This window comes from Trifolium pratense, linkage group LG3 (genome assembly GCF_020283565.1).
Source record: "Trifolium pratense cultivar HEN17-A07 linkage group LG3, ARS_RC_1.1, whole genome shotgun sequence".
Classification (NCBI taxonomy): domain Eukaryota; kingdom Viridiplantae; phylum Streptophyta; class Magnoliopsida; order Fabales; family Fabaceae; genus Trifolium; species Trifolium pratense.
The window spans coordinates 24,203,093-24,221,143 of record NC_060061.1 but is presented as its reverse complement, the minus strand read 5'-3'; the positions used below and the strand labels follow the sequence as shown (position 1 = coordinate 24,221,143).

The 18,051-nt window shown below is 35.2% G+C and overlaps 3 protein-coding genes across 5 annotated transcripts; 2 read left to right on the top strand and 1 right to left on the bottom strand.

The window, feature by feature from the left end:
- The first annotated feature begins 481 nt into the window (after nucleotides 1–481).
- On the top strand, nucleotides 482–1,355 carry LOC123917723 (E3 ubiquitin-protein ligase RZF1-like). The gene is made up of 2 exons (XM_045969532.1): nucleotides 482–559; nucleotides 674–1,355. Exon 2 carries the CDS (start codon nucleotides 676–678, stop codon nucleotides 1,288–1,290), a length of 615 nt encoding a protein of 204 aa, XP_045825488.1. The 5' UTR covers nucleotides 482–559; nucleotides 674–675; the 3' UTR covers nucleotides 1,291–1,355.
- Nucleotides 1,356–6,401: 5,046 nt separating this feature from the next.
- On the bottom strand, nucleotides 6,402–12,828 carry LOC123917722 (AP-5 complex subunit beta-1). 3 transcript variants are annotated; one of them, XR_006812547.1, is made up of 4 exons: nucleotides 11,239–12,828; nucleotides 10,393–10,832; nucleotides 8,574–10,214; nucleotides 6,402–7,087 (listed from the first exon to the last, which is right to left on the bottom strand). XR_006812547.1 is itself a non-coding variant. In XM_045969531.1 (3 exons), exons 1-3 carry the CDS (start codon nucleotides 12,673–12,675, stop codon nucleotides 8,744–8,746), a joined length of 3,348 nt encoding a protein of 1,115 aa, XP_045825487.1. In that variant the 5' UTR covers nucleotides 12,676–12,795; the 3' UTR covers nucleotides 8,571–8,743. The 3 variants fall into 3 exon arrangements, 1 of the variants encoding a protein (XP_045825487.1); XR_006812548.1 differs by having other exon boundaries at nucleotides 6,402–6,918; nucleotides 11,239–12,819; XM_045969531.1 differs by lacking the exon at nucleotides 6,402–7,087 and having other exon boundaries at nucleotides 8,571–10,214; nucleotides 11,239–12,795.
- Nucleotides 12,829–14,216: 1,388 nt separating this feature from the next.
- LOC123917721 (U11/U12 small nuclear ribonucleoprotein 25 kDa protein) lies at nucleotides 14,217–17,230 on the top strand. Its single transcript, XM_045969530.1, has 3 exons — nucleotides 14,217–14,769; nucleotides 14,860–14,959; nucleotides 16,800–17,230. The coding sequence occupies exons 1-3, from the start codon at nucleotides 14,477–14,479 to the stop codon at nucleotides 16,893–16,895; spliced, it is 489 nt and encodes a 162-aa protein (XP_045825486.1). The 5' UTR covers nucleotides 14,217–14,476; the 3' UTR covers nucleotides 16,896–17,230.
- The last annotated feature ends 821 nt before the right edge of the window (nucleotides 17,231–18,051 follow it).

The window sequence follows — 18,051 nt, the reverse complement described above, 5'->3', positions numbered from 1 at the left end:
AGATTTGTTCGGATCTTATTACCGTTGCAAAACCCTAATCCATGCTATATATTTGGAATTGGACAGTCATTAATTCTTCACTCATCATATTCTTACAATCTTGTGCGACCGATCACTAATTTCTCTGAGAATTTCTTTCTGTTTCTGTTCTTTCGTATCCTAAGGTTGTGTCTTGTCTTGTTCATCACAAATCAAGGGTTGTCTTGCCCTGTTGACAACAACTCTTCACTAAGATTGTTTGTGGTGTTGCTTCTGTTCCGTTAAACCCAAAAGGTTAGTTTTTTATCACTCTTATTCCTCTTTTTTCATTCATAAGTTTTGTTTTTTCTTTCAATTTTTGTTGTTTTTTCTTATGATCGTTGCATAACCCTAAAATCAATTATATATATTTAGACACTCATTAATTTTCTCATTCTTACAATCTTGTGCGACCCACCACTAATTCCTCTCTGTTTTTGTTCTTTCATCTCCTAAGGTTGTCTCTTGTTCATCGCAAATCAAGGCTGTCTTGCCCTTTTAAGATTGTTTGTTCCGCCATCAACTTTCTCAAACCCAAAAGGTTAGTTTTTTTATCACTCTTATTTCATTCAAAAGTTTTGTTTTTTCTTTCAATTTTTGTTGTTTTTATTTCATTATTTTGATCGGTAGCAAAAAAATCAAAACTTTAACTCAGGAATGGAGCACCATGGCTATAGAAACATAAATGGTATGATTCCTGGTGGTATTCTACATCAGGGTCATGGTGGAAATCAACCTAGGATGATCATGACTGCCCAAGATGCTCATGTGATAGATCACCACTTTATTTTGAATCAACATAACATCAATCCGGTTTTCGACATTGATGCTACCAGACGACGATATAATACCTCCTCCTCCTCGGCTTATGCTTATAATGTCCAGGATGGCCATTTTGTTTTTGATGAAAACAGCCATCAGGTGAACCACCAAGTTCAACCTAGGGTGAGTACTAGAAACGTCTCGTCGGCTTATGCTTATTATGTACAAGATGGGCTCTTCATTCTTGATGAAAACATCAGTCAAGTGAACCAACAAGTTCCGACAAGAAGAGACATTGGAGTTTATGCCAATCTTGAGAAAATCACAATTCAACAAGTACCAACGGATTCTGAAGCTTTGACATGTTCCATATGTCTCGTGGACTTTTCAGTTGGGTTGGAAGCCATTCGATTGCCGTGTTTGCATCTATATCACAAAGATTGTATTTTTGAGTGGTTAGATAGATCTAGCACGTGTCCAATGTGCCGTAGGCCTGTTTTGTCACTTTAGTGATATTTTTCATTTATCCTTGTTGACTACTATTAGTTAACTCTCTTAACTCTTAGTTCATGTAATCTCTCTCTCTTTCAATGTTTTTAATAAAATCATTTCTTTTTATTATATTTGGGTTTTATTTTTGTGTCTCCTTTCTATTTTCTTCTATTAGTATATATTTATATAAGGCATTTAAAACAAATGTCAATGCAAATTCCATGTTTCTTTTATTTTTGTGTTTCCTTTTTATTAATATTGTATACTTATTGGTGCATGCTTAGATTGTTTATTAGCTGGTTATTGTTTCTGGACTTGCTGTCTAGAATGCAGCATATTTTGTCAAGCTAGGAAGATATTTACAACCGAGCCAGAATGAAAACTATACAACATTAATGCGTCAAAGGCCATGAGGCATTCTCACTCTGAATGATGTTTATTTCTGGTCAAGTAGTTTTCTACACATGCAAAATCTGGATTTTTTGTTTGTTGGTATTGATGCCACTGCCCATATTTTGAGGAACAGCTTGAGGCTGCTCGTAGAGAAAGTGACGTCAATAAACTGCTCTTTGGTTAGTTTTATTTTTTTGACTACCACGCCCATTTTCCATTTGTTGCGTGTAATATCATTTCAAATTGAATCTAATGGATAGTTTTATTTAAACAAGTGTGGTTAATTAACATTAGCAATTCATCTTTTGACTAAAAACTCATGAAAAATGATGATGCAATGATGTTGTGTATACTAAACATTTTGGTAATGCACTAAGAAATATAAACCAGTGATGAGGGACTTGTTCTCAAGAATGGAACTGAGATGCCAAGTTTTTGATATGCACAATATAGGTATTTGTTACATTCTTTACAATAATGAGGATGATATTTAATGTGAAAATAATTGCTATTTGAGTGAGCTGCCTACAAGGGAAGAAGATTCAAAGGTTACTCTGAATTAGACCCATATTTTCATTTCACAGGTGATGTTGTAACCTGTGTGCGTATCTGACCTTTAATTATATATTAATTTGTAAGCCTGTCTAATTGTTTGTTTTTAGCTCTTTTGTTTAATTAGCTATGTAGACACCACTGTGTTTGGTTTTGCAGCCATCTCTCTACCTTCGATAGTTGTTTAAGAGCTGTTTTTGTCTCTTTTCCTACCCCAATTATGAGCTGCTTCTATACTGCACTTGTATGTTCTTTCAGGTCATTCCTAATCCTCTGCATAGCTATTAGCAATAACAGTAAATCTTTTTTTATGAAAATAAAAACAAGTCTCTGCAAATTACGAAACATATTAGTATATTGTGATTGTAAATTGTGACTATGTTCTGTGCAGGGATTTTAATAAATTGGGTTGAAGGACTATGATTATGAGGTTTTGTTCACATATTCCGTCATTCCATGTCTAATTAATTTTTTAGTACTGCTGGATTCTGTGTAGGGCTTATTTCTTTGGGTTAATTAAGTTTGTTTGTAGGGATTTTATTAAAGTGTATAGATGTTTTGATCTGATATATTTGTTAGTAATGCTATGATTATTGGTTTGGCTGTCCATGGTTAATGTGAGGAAGTTTTCCAATTGTTTTCAGAGATGGAAGAGAGTCTCGATGGTGGTATTAGGCCGAATGGGTTGACGTTTACTGGTGTTTTGGTTGCTTGTAGTCATAAGGGTTCTCTTTGCAATTTGCAGGTGCAATATTCATCTGATGTGAGTTGATTATAAATCATGAGGATTAATTGTGGTTTCGGAGTTTTTTTTTTTTTGACAAGTTGTGGTTTGGGAGTTAGTTTCCATAAAAGTACAAATTGAGGCTCAATTTCATGTATTATTGTAACCTTTCTGCATAATTTATGCTTAAAATCAGATTGTTCATTAATAACTTGTGGATCACAATTAATCAACACCTCTATTATAACTGTAAAGAGTTCAAACTAATTTCCTTTATAGCCAAATTGCCTCACAAAATATGTCTAAAAGAATTGTAAGAAAGTTACCAAGCATTGCCACTGAGATAAACAGGTATTGGTGTTGTATTATTCTTAATTTGCTTGATCCTACTGTTGCAAATGAGACTTGAAGTAGAAAGAAAAACCTAAGAAGATTTACATCAATTCAAGTACATCAACATAATGAATACAAATATAATTTGACACTCATTCGACAACTAATATAACAAGCAAATAGCAGTAGAAAACCAATGCAGCCACGTTGTTTATCTCTTGTCAAGAGAGAAAACTCTACACCTCCAACTCCAAGCAACCTGAAGCATTGACCAGCTTAGTTTATCCGTGACTCATCTCATACTGCAATCCAGATCCTAACCGGATTAAGATTCCGTGCAACTTTGTTACCTCCTACTTGGTCGACCAGTTTCAGAACTTTGAGAAGATGAATTACTGTATGATCTCCAATGTCTCCTGTTGGATTGTTCAGGTGAGCAATATTGATTCTCCACATTATTTCTACATACCCATAGTTCCAGGGCGCTTTTGGGAATTTCTCATTTCTTCTTTTGCATCATATCGTGCCCTCTGCAAAACATAGAATAAAGAAAAAATGAACACAGATTAATATGTTAGAATTTGAAAACTCGAAGGACTTTCTATACTCCTTAAACACGACCGACTCTCATATTTGTTGGGGGAAAAGCACAAGCACACGCAAACCATAAGTGGAGAAGCAGAGAAGTATTTTTAAGTCCTATATGCTATAAGTATAAGCTTCTGATAGAAGGTGAATGACAGCTGATAATTGCCTTAATTTTAAGACAGAAATTTCTCATATAACATCAACATATCAACTACAAATCCTTATCCATCGAACAAATGACGCCATTGGGCTCCAACAAGAACCAACATTTGTAAAACCATATAAAGCAGTAGTTATTTCATGAACCTTGTTATTTGAAAATATCATCACATGCAATTAATCATTTTTTAGCAAAGTTATCCCTTCTAAGATTCCACACACATGATACGCAATTAATCATGTCAATTTGGACCGAACTGGAGAAGCAAACTATTGTTTGTTCTTCTTGTTCTCTTTCTCTTTTGCGTGGTTACTTTTGTTTGGATTATTACTATTATCTCAATCTATCCGCTTTACTTTGGTTGCTTGATCAATTTGCTCTGCACATCAAGTTTTTCATTAATGTGATTTTAGATGAATTGACAACGCAATGATTCCGAATTTTCCTAGAAACCATTTACCTTTTATGAAGCCAAACACAAATATTATGATCATCAGCCACTGAACTTGTCAGTGAATAATGTTATATACTGTAAAATCTGGCCGGCAACAGCGTCAGCGTCACGGGACATAGGTCCCGTATATGCCAGATTTTATACTATATAACAACTGTTACATTGATGAGTTCAGTGTAGTTGGAAAAAAATATCTTACAGATGTTGTTATATGGGAAGAAAGTGAGGATGAGACAAGAGAAGGTATTGTTATGGTGGAAAAAGATATGAACAAGGCTAGAGTAGAGAAGAAACCATTTTGAAAATGAGACTGAGCAGGTTGAAAGTTTAGAGCAAAGTGTATACTTATATATAAAAATGACAGAAGTACTTCTTTTTTACTATATATAAGAAGATTTAAGACTATAATAATTATGATTATATAACTACAAAATCATGTACACTATGACAGTGTTTATTTTCTTACTTGAATTGTGACGTGTACCAGAAATGTTTGTTCAATATAGTGGTCATGAATATAGTGGATTTTAGTACTATTATTGGTGCTCATGAATATAGTGGTCATTAATCCCCTATATTCATGGTTAGGATCAACATCATTAAACACTTGAGGAGCTTCAACAAATTCTGAGGCTTCCGAGCCTTGCTCATCATCTGAATTTTCAGCTTCTTTTTCAGTAGTTGCAGCAACAATATTAACTATCTCTGTATCTACAATTTCGTTTCTCTGAACATCATTATTCCCATTCCTATAGCAGTACGATCTCCCTTGATATGTGGTTTCGGCAGTTGACTGAACGGAATATCGCAGACATTATTCACTGCTTGTGCAAACTATTTTTTCACCTTCTGAGGATCTAGAGCTGAAGCCTTAACTGTAGCCTTAGGTTGGGTATCTAAACAGGACCAAGGAATAACAACAGGATCCATCGAGAAAAAACAGGTGGTGGACGGCCAAGTGTTGGTGGAAGACGGTGGTTAGGATAAAAAGAAAGTTAACTTCAGGGTGGAGATAGTGCGCCGCAACTTCTCTCACCTCTCTCTAACATATTGTTCTCTCCAAATGCTACTACCTTTTAAATTTCAAGATATGTTAAGTCATTGCCTTAGGTTTGATTATATTTCTTGTGGTTAAACAGATTAATGCAGTGTTTAGAAAATCACTTTAGCAAGGTGCTTTTCATGTTATTTTCAAACACAACGTCAACACAACACAATTGTTTGTCATACACCATAAACCATTATTGCTCATTTACTTCAAATAATATGCATTACATACTCATACACATTACATAAACTATCCCACAACAACAAACAACTTAACCTAAATTACACTAACTTATGCTCTATATGAATACAAATAAACATTACCATAAACAACATTTGCATCACCAATTGATGCAAATAAAATTCATTTCATGAACTTCACCCCAATAACCAAACTACCAATCTTAGAATTCGGATTTGCTTTTCCACATATCATCCATTGCATTATCTCTTCCAACCTCCATTTTACACTGTCTTTAAAAAAAAAAATAGGTGTTTTTGTTTGCTGTAACATTTTCATCTCAACCATCTTTTGAAATAAAGTTCTTGTAATTTGCCTAGTCATCCTGCAAAAACATCAAAATATGGATTCCACAACAAAATGGAATTCAGACATGCATGAAGAAATGGAAAAACAGAACTTCAATCAACGGTTTACTGTGATAAAGGTGTCTTCACAGTTGCAACGAGGTGCCCACTACCTCTGCGAGGAGGATAGACTCGACTCTCCAATAGAGGCTTTCTTCACCTCCAGACTTCAAAAATGGCATACCACCTCCCATCATAACTCTATTTCTTCTATTCCAGACCCAGTTCAGCGCAACAGCGGGAAAATAAGGGTTATAGTTCTTTCAATTTAAAGGACATTTGGAAGATGATTATATGTTAATTAACCGTCAGATTGGTCCTTCAGCATGGATAACAAAATGGAATGAAGAAATGTCGTCTTTCGTGCCACATAAGCTGATAAGCATGTGATACAAAACTACCAGAAAATACAAATTACAAAGACTAACCACAAGCATGTGCTGGCTTGAAAATGATTAGAGATGAAAGTAACTGTCCTTGTTTCCTTTGTAAGGCACATAGCCTAATTCAAGGACAAGCTATTGAGTCATCTTCTAAAATGAAAAAGACTTATTTTTATCAGTGGTCCAAGTCTGATAATAATGACCACTATTGGCTCCTAACTTAATGCCCTCGCACAATAATTTCATAAAACAATCTTTCCCAACTTTGCTTGAACAACAAATTCACTGGTAGGCCTAAAGTTGCAACCTTGTTTCGTGAGCACACTGCGCAGCAGCATCACACGCAATTAATCATGTTTTAGCAAAGTTATCCCTTCTAAGATTCCACACACATGATATCCACCACCAGCAGCTGAAATCACTCCTATTGTTAGAAAACAATCCACAGTTAAACACAAAACCAGCTGAGATTGATTGAATCATTCCATTAAACATGTAACTTTTGGTCATGTTATAGCCCCAACAATCAACTAAACAAACATTTTCTCTCCAAGGTTTTCTTAATCCACATACATGGTAATCACCATATGAAACTGCAATGGATGACAGCAAAAATATGATATTAAAACCACAAGTTCAAATAGAATATTCGAGGTTTTAAGAAATGGTCCGTTACCGCTAATAATGACTGGAGTTCAAAAATAATGATATAAACATCCAACAAAACCAACTAATGTAAATCATAAGACATGAGGAATCCAATAATGTAAATCATACGATAAACATTGATTCAGAAATATTACCACCAACAGCCACTGAGCTTACTAAACAATAATATTATATACTGTAAAATTTGGCCGGCAATAGCGTCACCAGGACATAGGTCCCTCCCAGTATATGCCAGATTTTACATTATATAATACCATATGTTTAGTAAGTTCAGTGTACATGGAAAATATCTTACAGATGTTATCTGGGAAGAAAGTGAGGATGAGACAAGAGAAGGTATTGGTATAATGGAAAAAGATATGAACAAGGAAAAACAAAATGAACACTGAACAAGTAGCCAGAAGGATTGAAGAAAATAGAATTCGTGAAGCCGCCATAATTGAAAAGAGTCAATCCCTTCTTATGGTTGTGGCTATGTTCAAAAACACCGCGAACCCTTCTTATGGTTCTGGCTGCTTGTTCAGTGTTCTTTTGTCCTTTTTCCTTTGCTTCTGTTTCTCCTTCTTGCTTCAATGTTCAAGTCTAAAACCTTTCACACACAGTCACAAAAATCAGAGAACTGTTGTTGTTGTTGTTGTAACTGAGTGAGTGTTGTTGATGATGTTAATTAGAATGGAAAAAGATAAGAGTTAGGTGGGGTTGGATTGGATTGAATGAGAAAAATGATGCGTGTTATTGTTATTTATAGTCGCTGCTGTGTGTAGTAACTAAGCCAAGTAGTAGTACTAGATTTCACCTAAGATTCTTAGCGGATGACTTTATAAAGACAACTTTAATTTCTTTTTCTTTCTTTTTTTCTTTTCCCCCTTTTGATACACAGTCAAAATTTCGATTCAAAAGCACGAGGAATTCCTTAGAAAAACTGTCTCTATGCTCATGCAAAAGTATATCTAAGAAGCCCCAAATCCCAATTCAAAAACACCATTGAACTTAGTAACTCTAATCTCCTAGACCTCAATTTTTTATTTTATTTTATTTATTTATTTTTATTTCTTTTTCATTCTTTTTTTAAAAGTGAAACATTACCAATCAACCTCCCATTTGAACTTTTACACTTCTCAAATTAAAAATAAGTTATATTTCAATACAAATCCTCTCAATAATACATTACCATATTATTCCAATTACATATTAGCAGTATTGCTCACAAAAAATCTTGCAGTATTATATAGCTAAAATAAAAAGTCTGACAGGGGAGGGGTTGTTTTAACCCTATTATGATTTGTATGTTTTTATGTATCATCTAAACTGAACAAACAAAAAATCTATCTAACCCTATCATTTTCAAGAACTAAAACCGCACGAAGGAAAAACAATTATAAAAATGTGAAATTTCTTAGAATTATGTACCTTAAAATGCACATGAGCAAAAATGTGTTTGTATTGAACAGCAAAGCCACATTCCACATATGGCACATACAAACTGTACATTGCAAAAGAACAAAAAAGACACGTTATCACAAGCTGATCGAGGATTGTTAGTCTTTATACAGTCATCAATGTAGATGAAACAACAGCTGTTATGATAGATATAAAGCTTCTAGATAATCATCAATGTAGGCCAAGCTAGGCCAATGATCTGTGCGAATACGAACTAAAGTTGAAACATCGCCAACTTCCATCTGGAAAAGGAGATGGAACCGCGGTGGAAGGAATATTAGAACAAGAAAAATGCCCAGATTTTTTTGCCTGCTATTGATAATTCCCCCCTTTTCATACTCTTCATTATTGTATGTAAGACGGAGAGGGCCCATATCACTATTTGTAACTGGAGTGGCATCAGGGGAAGCATCTTCCCAAATGACATTCTGAATGATCCCCCCTTCCCATACAGCATCGATAAGTGGCTCCCCACTCACACCTACAACAAAACGTGCCAGATGGCGCTCAGTTGCCTGGATCAAAGAGTTCGCGGGGACGTCAAGAAGCTTGACAGATTGCGTTCCACTTATGGCAGCAATCCCTTTTCCCCCTTTCAATTGAAAGGTTTCCCGCCCAGTGCTAGAGGATGAGCCACATGCCTCCCATAAAGCAGTGAACAAGTCAAAGTTGTACTGAGGTCTTGCGTCTTCTTGGATATCTGATGGAACAATGGCCTTAAGAAACATGTCTTCTATGCCTACTGTGATTCCCTGAAGTTGACCTTGGATGATCTGACCATTTTCTGCATTTGTTTCGATGTGAACATCAACTATACCTGGTGTTGGTTCTCTGGGCTCCAAATCAATCACAACAGTAGCTCTATGTTTTTCCTCTTCTCGAGAATCCTCCTTTCCGAGAGGAACAATACTGAGGGAGGCATTTTGAGATGCATGATCTTTACTGTGAGGTTCAGCAAGAAGGAAAGGTATATGATAGGATGGGATTGATCCATATGGCGCAGAAGAGGAAAAATGTAATACAGTAGCATATATAGCGGGAAGTGCATCTATCTCATCCTGGGCTGTGGCAGTGTTATTGATTCCCAACATGCGATTGAAAGTATTAGATTCAAATCTCAAACTGCACGATATGCTAACTTTGAGTCCTGCCATATATCTGAAGTCAGGAATACAGGAAAAGTACTTCCTTAACGTGTTCAAAATTTCTGCAATGTTAGAGTCCATAACACGGAGTGGCTCATGTGATTGGTTTGTTCTTCCAGTTTCAGGAATGACCGGTGAATTGGAACTGTCAGAAAATTCCTTTTCCTCGATAGGAGCTTCAAGGTCCCTGATGCCACCCAGATAAGCAGGCTTGCTATTACTCACAACTAAACTTGATAAAGACAAAGACCAAAACTGCTTAACAAGCAATGGGGTCAGACGCTCAAAGTGAATGCAGGATGCTAGGTTTATAAATGTCTTGAATCTCTGAGAAGGTCGTGGTGACTGAACATTGAAGAAAGAGGTTTGGTGTGAAGAAGGTGAAATCCCAAGCATCGTGCCTCCCAGGCTCAGGATATCTCTAAGCTTCTTTCCTGGAATGCAGACCAGCATACGTAAGTAGGTCCTGAAACATACCAAATATCAGAAAAGCCAAGTAACCACTTCTGCAGACCTTCTAAACTTTAGCCTAGAAAAGCTATCTCTGAATTCGAGATATTTTCACAAAACAAAAGTGAAGGGGATAAAATAAAACATAGAAAACAGATTACATCAAAAGCAAGAATACATAGTGCGACCAATACCTTGAATTATCACGGACTTCCAAATCAGGAAAATAGAGACAGGTGAAAGCAAGTAGACGGGATAGTCTAAGGAACAATCTAGAACTATGGTGGTGTACCAACATAGTTCGACAAATTCCAAGAGCTCTACTTCCTTGGGACCAAGATTTCATCATCGTATCCGGGCCATGTTTCTCCACAAGGAAAATCATAAAGTTTGTGAGTAGCTCTAACAATCCACATGGAGGTATTGTCTGATTCTCAGCAATTCTATCAAATATTGGGAAGCAATAAACCAACTTATAATCCATTTTCACTTTTGGAAGTAAGTGTGCATCAAATTTCTGAAGTAAGCGCTCGCCCAACCAAGAATGCTTCTTACAGGATACTAAACGGTCCACAAAAGCAGCAACAACAGGAACCAATCTCCGACTCTCCAACATCATGTTCACAAGCATCACCTGAAAAGACAAAACAATGTTAATTTTGAATGCACCATACCTAAAGACTACAAATCAACTCACAGTAAATTTGCCTTAACCACATAATTTTATCTCTCTAGTAACTAAACATTAACATGAGTGTGTTTAGCTGAGCCTTAGATAAAAGTTATTTTGAATAAACTTGGTTTTTACGTCAAAAACCAGTTTGATATAAAATTCAATGCAAAAAATGTTCTTATCACTGCTAGTAAAATCAATAATTAGATACAAATCAACTTGCCTGATAATAACTAAAAAACATATAATTTGCTCGACTCTATTAACAAGACAAGAATCCTATCCTATAATAAGAAATTCCTTTATGCAATGCAACAATAACAAAACCACACAAGATTCTAAAATGGGAAATGCTGTTAATAACCACCTGTAAAGTACGAAATATCATAGAGTCCAAAAGATTTCTTGTTGTGGAAGGATCACTATCAGAATGAGACGAACCAGCAATGAGAAACTTGTGAAAAGTACGAAACGCAATTGCAATCTCCGTGCTCCCCGGAGGCAACCATTTGAAAGATGATACAGCAAGGAGACCCTGTTCAAACACCTTCACGGTATCAACCAAACCATCATCACCATCACGGGAACTAGAATTATAATCCGAATCACTTTTGAGTCTCAAGACAGAGCTAGAAGCAAGAAGGTCAAGCTTCAATGCTTTCAAAGCCAACGGATCAAACAAAGAAGGATAAAAAGTGGAACAAGCTTCATTTCCATTCTCAATATTCTTCTCAATACGCGATTGTTTACTAAAAACTAATTGATTGAAACCCAACAGCCAATGAATCGCCAACAACCGAAACACCAAATAATGATGAGCTTCTCTCGAAATCAACAAGAGTCTACTGGAAACCTCGCCTTCTTGACCATCAAAAGCATCTATAAAACGCATAAACATAGCCAAAACAACATGACAAAGAAGAGGATCATAAGAATGAATCATACCAAACAATTGAACCCTAAGCATTGAAGGTTGCAATTCCAAAGCCACTACCACAGGTATGACCATAGAAACAAACTCCATCATTCCACATGGTGTCAACACTTGTGGCCACTCCAACAAAAACGCCAAAGCTCTCCTCAATTCTTTCGTATTCAAACCCGAATCCGAACCAAAATCCTCTTGATTCACGCATTGCGGTGTATTAAAAGGAAGCATTGGAAGCGATGTATTGAGAATCGAAACACTAAGTTTCTTATCAACAATGTTATGAATCACCATTGTGAAAAGCAAGATATAAGATTGTGAAGCGTGTGTTCGTTCATTCTGGCAAAGACTCCACAAATGTCCAACCACATCGGAAAGTAAACACGGTTTAGATCGTTCCAATTCTCTCAAACACTCACACGCGATGGCGCGTGTGTGACGATCAGAACCGAAATTCGGACGGTTAATAACCGTCAACAGAACTTCAACCAAACTCTCCGTTACCGTATGAATATCATTTTCGTCATCGGAGAAACAAACGATAACGGAGGTAACGGAAATGATGAACTGTTCCTTGAACAACGGAGTGATGTGAACGGGGTCGGGAGGTGATTGAATAACGGTTTTGAGAGATTCGATGAGACGGTTGAGATTTTTGTGAGGGAAGATTGAAATGGAGAATTCGTCGAGGAAGATGAGGAGTTGGAATTTTAGTTGAAGATGTAAGTCTTTGCGGAGAAGAGAGGTTAAGAGATGATCGGAGAGAGGTGGATCTAGAGAGTTCCATTTTTCGATTCCGGTGGCGGATTGGAAATTTTCAATTAGGGTTTCCCAGTCGTGATGTGTTAGTGGCTTTGACGGTGGTGTCGCCGTCATGACGAAGCGGATGAGATAATTAACAGAGGTGTGTTTCAGTGGTTAAGTTATGTGTTTCAGTTTCGCTTGGAAACCGGGAAGTGAATACTGAATAGTGACAGCTAGGCTGGCGTGTAATCCATTTGGTAAAAAAATGTCTGAATCAATTTTTACGGGTTCAGTTTGATAACTTGATTCAGTTTTTTAATAATTTTTAAAAATAATAAAATGGAGCCAAAATAATTGAGAGAAACAAGAAGAAAAATAACATGAGTTAATCTCTTTGGTTTATAAGAAGAAAAATATGTTTTTGGGTTAAATTTTGTTTTTTTTATTTGATCTTCTATGTTATTTCATTTTTGAATTTGGTTCATCTAAGTGCATGACTGACATCATCATCGTTTGTCACTACATACGTTGTTACGTTAACCTTTATTTATCATATCATCGATTTTAAAACGACAATTAACGTTAGGGACGAAAACCAAAATAATCTTCACATTCATATATTATTTTAATTTAAAAAATTATAAAAATGAAAACCAACCAAAAATTCGCGAATTTACTTGAACAAATTTATTATTTAAGCAATTTCTTAAACTATCTATCAATTGCTTTTTTTAAACTATTATTATTTTTCAAACAAACTATTTTATACCATTTATTATTCAAACAACTTCAAATTAAATTTACAAATTTATTTAATTCAAATTAAATTAAATATAATTAAATTAAATAAATTTACATAAATTTATACGACATACTCAAAACAAGATAAACTAACATAATTTCATTTCCTTATTTTATTATACAATATTTTATAATATAAAACCCAAATAAATTATCATAATTCTATTTATTTGAGAAAAAATATATTTCCATAAGCAATTATACACTTAAACATATTATTTCATCTAACATTTATAAAAAATAGTATCAGTATGAAGTCCAATTCGATCTTTTATCCGAACCAAACTAAATCAGTTAATTTTCAAATTGGTTTGATGAGTTATGTTTGAACCGCTTACACCCTTAGTGAACGCAATATTGTTGAATCAGAATGAACCGAATGAAATCAAAATAGGCTGGATTGAGCCGACCGACCCAAAATGAATTCATATTTTAATTATTTAACAAAAAAAATTCATATAAACTAAAACATCAACAACATTTATGAGATTACACAATCTCATATAACTTAGGCTATGTTTGGATTGGTGGTACAAAATGGAATGGAGCGGAATGGAACATAATGAAATGGAGTGGAACGGAGCGGAATGGAGTATAGATATCATTCCATTGTTTGGATATATTTTATAAATATTCATTCCATTACATACACCTCAATTTGGAGGGGAAAGAAAATTAGAAGATTGGATGGTATGAGATGGAATGGGTTTCATTGTGTTCCATTCCACTCCATTCATTTTTTGCAAATCCAAACAATGGAACTTAGTTAGTTACCACTCCATTTCATTTCATTTCATCCTTTACCACCAATCCAAACGTAGCTTAATCAAAGTTATGGGTTGGATCCAATTTAAAATTTTCGGAGAGAATTTGTCACTCGATCAAATCTCACAGAAGAATTAGTTTGAGTTGCGGGCATAGATATCCGGTTTAGGCCAAACAAAAAAAAAAATCAACTAATAATTTTTTGTTGCTTTAACCTTCTTCGTTCTTCCAATAACCTCAATTTCTCTGGAATTCACCTTCTCCCTTTCTCCCACGCCGACAACGGTCTCCTCCTCATTCTCATCTCTCACGACTTCGCCGCCTCTTTCCTTTTGCAGTGTTGTTTTTTTTTTGTGAGTGTGGCGTGATGGCAGAAAGTGCAGAATACAAGAGCGGTTTAAAGAAGGAAAAGGTGTTGAAAGCATTATTAGAAGATCCAATACTTAGTGATGTACCTAAGAATCCAACTTTGGAAGATGTAGAAACACTCATAGGACTTGAATTAGGTAGTGCTATGCGAATTTCTGTTTTGAAATTGGATGCAACTTCGTTTCATGTCATTCTTATGAATACAGCAACTGTTAAGGATTTGAAACTTGCTATTAAGAACAAAATCAATTATATGGAACAATCTAGTATGGGTCATCGTCATATTTCTTGGTTAGTTAGTAGTTTCTTGTTTCTACAATGTTTCATGTTTGGTTCTTCATGTTTATTTTGTGTAAAAACAATGATGTGGTTTAATTGCAGGAGGAGTGTTTGGGCTAATTATTGTTTGTCATTCGATAATAACAAGCTTCTAAACGATGATGACACGCTTCAGAATTTCGGTGTGCGGAATAATTCTCAGGTTTATTCTACTTATCTAATCATGGTTGGAACTAGAATGGTAAAATAGAATAAATTACTAGTGTTTGACTTAATTATATGTTTTGAGCTTATGCGAAACAGCTTATGCAAATAAGTAAGCTTTTATGGACTATTATAAGCTTTTCAAGGTAGCTCATGAGAAAATAGTTTATAAAGATACAATTTTTGTTAGTGAAAACTTATGAATCAACATAAAAGTCTATTTATTTGCATAAGTTATTTTCATAAGCTCAAAAGTAAGCCAAATCCAAACGGGGCCTTAATCTCTTTAATATAGAGAGTTTTGATTTTAGTCTTCATTGACCAAAAGAATGCTGTATTAGCAAAATCATATTTTGTATTAAAATTGTTGCAATTGCCGACTAAAAAATTTCAAATTCTTAGTGACTAATCGAATGCATAAAAGCAGGATCATCTCTTGTACTGTTTGGAATGGTCTCTGCACCTGCTAGATGAATATTAGATTGACCCTAACCTTGTGCCTTAACACACATGCATGTTAGGAAAAGTTTGCTTAGAAGGCAATGAATTGTTTCTTTATTCTGAGAGGAATTTATTAGATGTCCTTGAGAAATAAGGGATTCGAACCAGAACCAAGATGGATTTTTGTATTTTAAATGTAAAAACAATATTTGCTTTGTAGAATATATTCAAACATATCAGTTTTCGCAAAAACCACAAAACAAGTAATGAATACATGATCATTCTTAATAGTTGATTTGAAGTGTCCAAGTTTTTGTCACCAACTTCTATTAAACTTTGTATGTTCTGTACCCTGAAAACTTATCCTCCAACATAGGTTTTACTCTGCTCTGATCAGTATTATCTTACATGGTCTTCCTTAAGTTAAGCTTTTGTTTTCTTCATGTATACTTTTCATACAATTTTCCTCTAGAATCATCACCGTAGTTAAGATCCGAAAAGTTTTATCTTAGATCATCACCAATTGTGACAGTCCGCCATCTTCAACGTTGACCTAGTGTCAGAACTTGCAACGGATTCAGGCAGTGTTTCTCAAAAGAAGCTCAGGAGCTGAATCACCTATTGTATTGTAGGCCTTCAAGACTTGGTTATTTTACATATGCATCTGCGGAACCAGATTGGTCCCTATGAACCCTCAGTTTATGATCTGCTTTCATTTTCAGCTCATTGGTGCCCGATTTCTGTTAGATTAGACTTCCTTACTCTCTGAAGCTTCTTTTGAAACTCCTGGTTATTACCATCTCTTCATAAAAAAATGGACTGCGAAAACATTAATCAATTTTCACATCTTTCTCTTTGGGAAGTGGCAATGGGCTTGGTCCAAAAAACAAATTATGCAAAAGAAGACTGCGGCCTTTTTTTTTTTGGTCAAGTAGCCTAGTGGCTAGAAAATCCACCTTAAAGGTGAATAAGTGGAGTGTCCCGGGTTTGAACCCGAGCTCCTGCACATATAGTGTGATGACCCTACCAACCGAGCTAAGCTCACGGGGACACTACAGGCTTTTTCTTCTCACCACAAATGTCGATATTTAGTTTACCTACATGTTAATAACTTAATATGTCAGAGATAGGGCATGTCATTTCAAGTAGAATTTTCTTCCACAATATGTTTTACCTTTAATAGTGAAATCAGAATTTGAGTTCAGGAAAATCCAATCTTTTGAAAGTTGTTATGCTCAATCAGTCCATTTTTCGTAATAATATTCCTCCGAGTGTTTTTTCCTTAAAGAGTCTATTACAAATTCATTAGTTTTATTTTGTCTCGCCTTTTCAAATTGTTGAATGATGTGGAGAATAGATTGTTCATTGTAGTTTACTGATATTTTATGCTAATGTAGGTACACTTTGTCCCCTATGTCATGACAAAAGAATCTAGAAGACACTCAAAAAGGAGAAAGCACCGGTTTTTTCATGGCCTTAGTAAGCTTTTCTGATCAAACACGTTTAGAGTTTGAGCTCATGGGGTGTACCATGTTTTGAAAACTCAGTTGGTCGAGTTTTCTATCTCATTACTTGCCCTAAAAGGCTGAGCATACCTGACAACAGAGCTTCAACATCCATTCTTGTTTTAACTTATTTACAGGCTTTGTTTGTTGGCGTTTCCTAGCATAGAATTAGATAAGCCAATGTGACACTCATTTTTCATTCGAACTTGTACTGTATGGAAAATGACAAGGTTTGTCTTGTGCTTTAATAGAGGAATTTGTGTCCGAACTCCGTAATCCTTATGTTGAGCTGCAAGCAAGTATATTCTGGGAGGCAACTGACAGATTGGAATTTGGAAGTCTAGGATTGCTATATATAGTCTAGCTTATGCTTATTCTGTTAGTTAGTTAAAATGCCTTTTACTAACTGTATCTAATGTCTATCCAATTGTGAATTTTTCTTCCATAAACGTAATGTAAAAATAAGTAGAGCTTTTATCTCAAAACACAGTGGAGAAAATGAAAACCGATGCACCAACACCTGAAGGACCAAATAAACGTTAGCAAAAAACAACCTACACTCCTCCACCAACTCATCTTCCCATTGAAATAGACTTCTCCAAAGCCACTCATTTCCATCTACTCCAACTCATTCCACCCCGTAAAAAATATTTAAGGTAATCATTTTATAGAGGCATCAATTGTATCAATGACATCAAATTCTATCGTAGAATGAATCTATAGAGACATCAAATTCTACCCTGTATAATATAAGAATGTAAGAAAGGACAGATAGTTGGATCATGATATGCTCCTGCAGTGGAATTTGGATTATTCATACTCCAACACTCAACAACATCAATCAACATGTCCAACACCAAATTAGTATTAGACTTCTTTGCTTAAGGAGAACTAATTTTTAAGTCTCATTCCAACACACAATAATTTCATAAAACAACATTCCAACACACAAAATGTAGCCACTGTTACCCCAACAGTAAGTAAGGTTGATTTGAATCCATTAGAAGGCCACAGACAAACAAATCCATCACCAGCTGTTAGACCAAGAAATGAGAAATGTGTTGGTGACTTGGTGTTTCATAGATTATGGCTGAGACTCCGACCCTCTACATCAATGGCTAGATAAGAATCAAAACCTAACATA

Coding starts and splice junctions, on each gene's coding strand:
- LOC123917721 (XM_045969530.1), top strand. CDS start 14,477: ATGGCAGAAAGTGCAGAATACAAGAGCGGTTTAAAGAAGGAAAAGGTG. Junction 14,770..14,859: donor GGTCATCGTCATATTTCTTG/GTTAGTTAGTAG, acceptor GTTTAATTGCAG/GAGGAGTGTTTGGGCTAATT. Junction 14,960..16,799: donor GTGTGCGGAATAATTCTCAG/GTTTATTCTACT, acceptor ATGCTAATGTAG/GTACACTTTGTCCCCTATGT.
- LOC123917723 (XM_045969532.1), top strand. CDS start 676: ATGGAGCACCATGGCTATAGAAACATAAATGGTATGATTCCTGGTGGT.
- LOC123917722 (XM_045969531.1), bottom strand. CDS start 12,675: ATGACGGCGACACCACCGTCAAAGCCACTAACACATCACGACTGGGAA. Junction 10,833..11,238: donor TGATATTTCGTACTTTACAG/GTGGTTATTAAC, acceptor TTGTCTTTTCAG/GTGATGCTTGTGAACATGAT. Junction 10,215..10,392: donor GAAGTCCGTGATAATTCAAG/GTATTGGTCGCA, acceptor GGTATGTTTCAG/GACCTACTTACGTATGCTGG.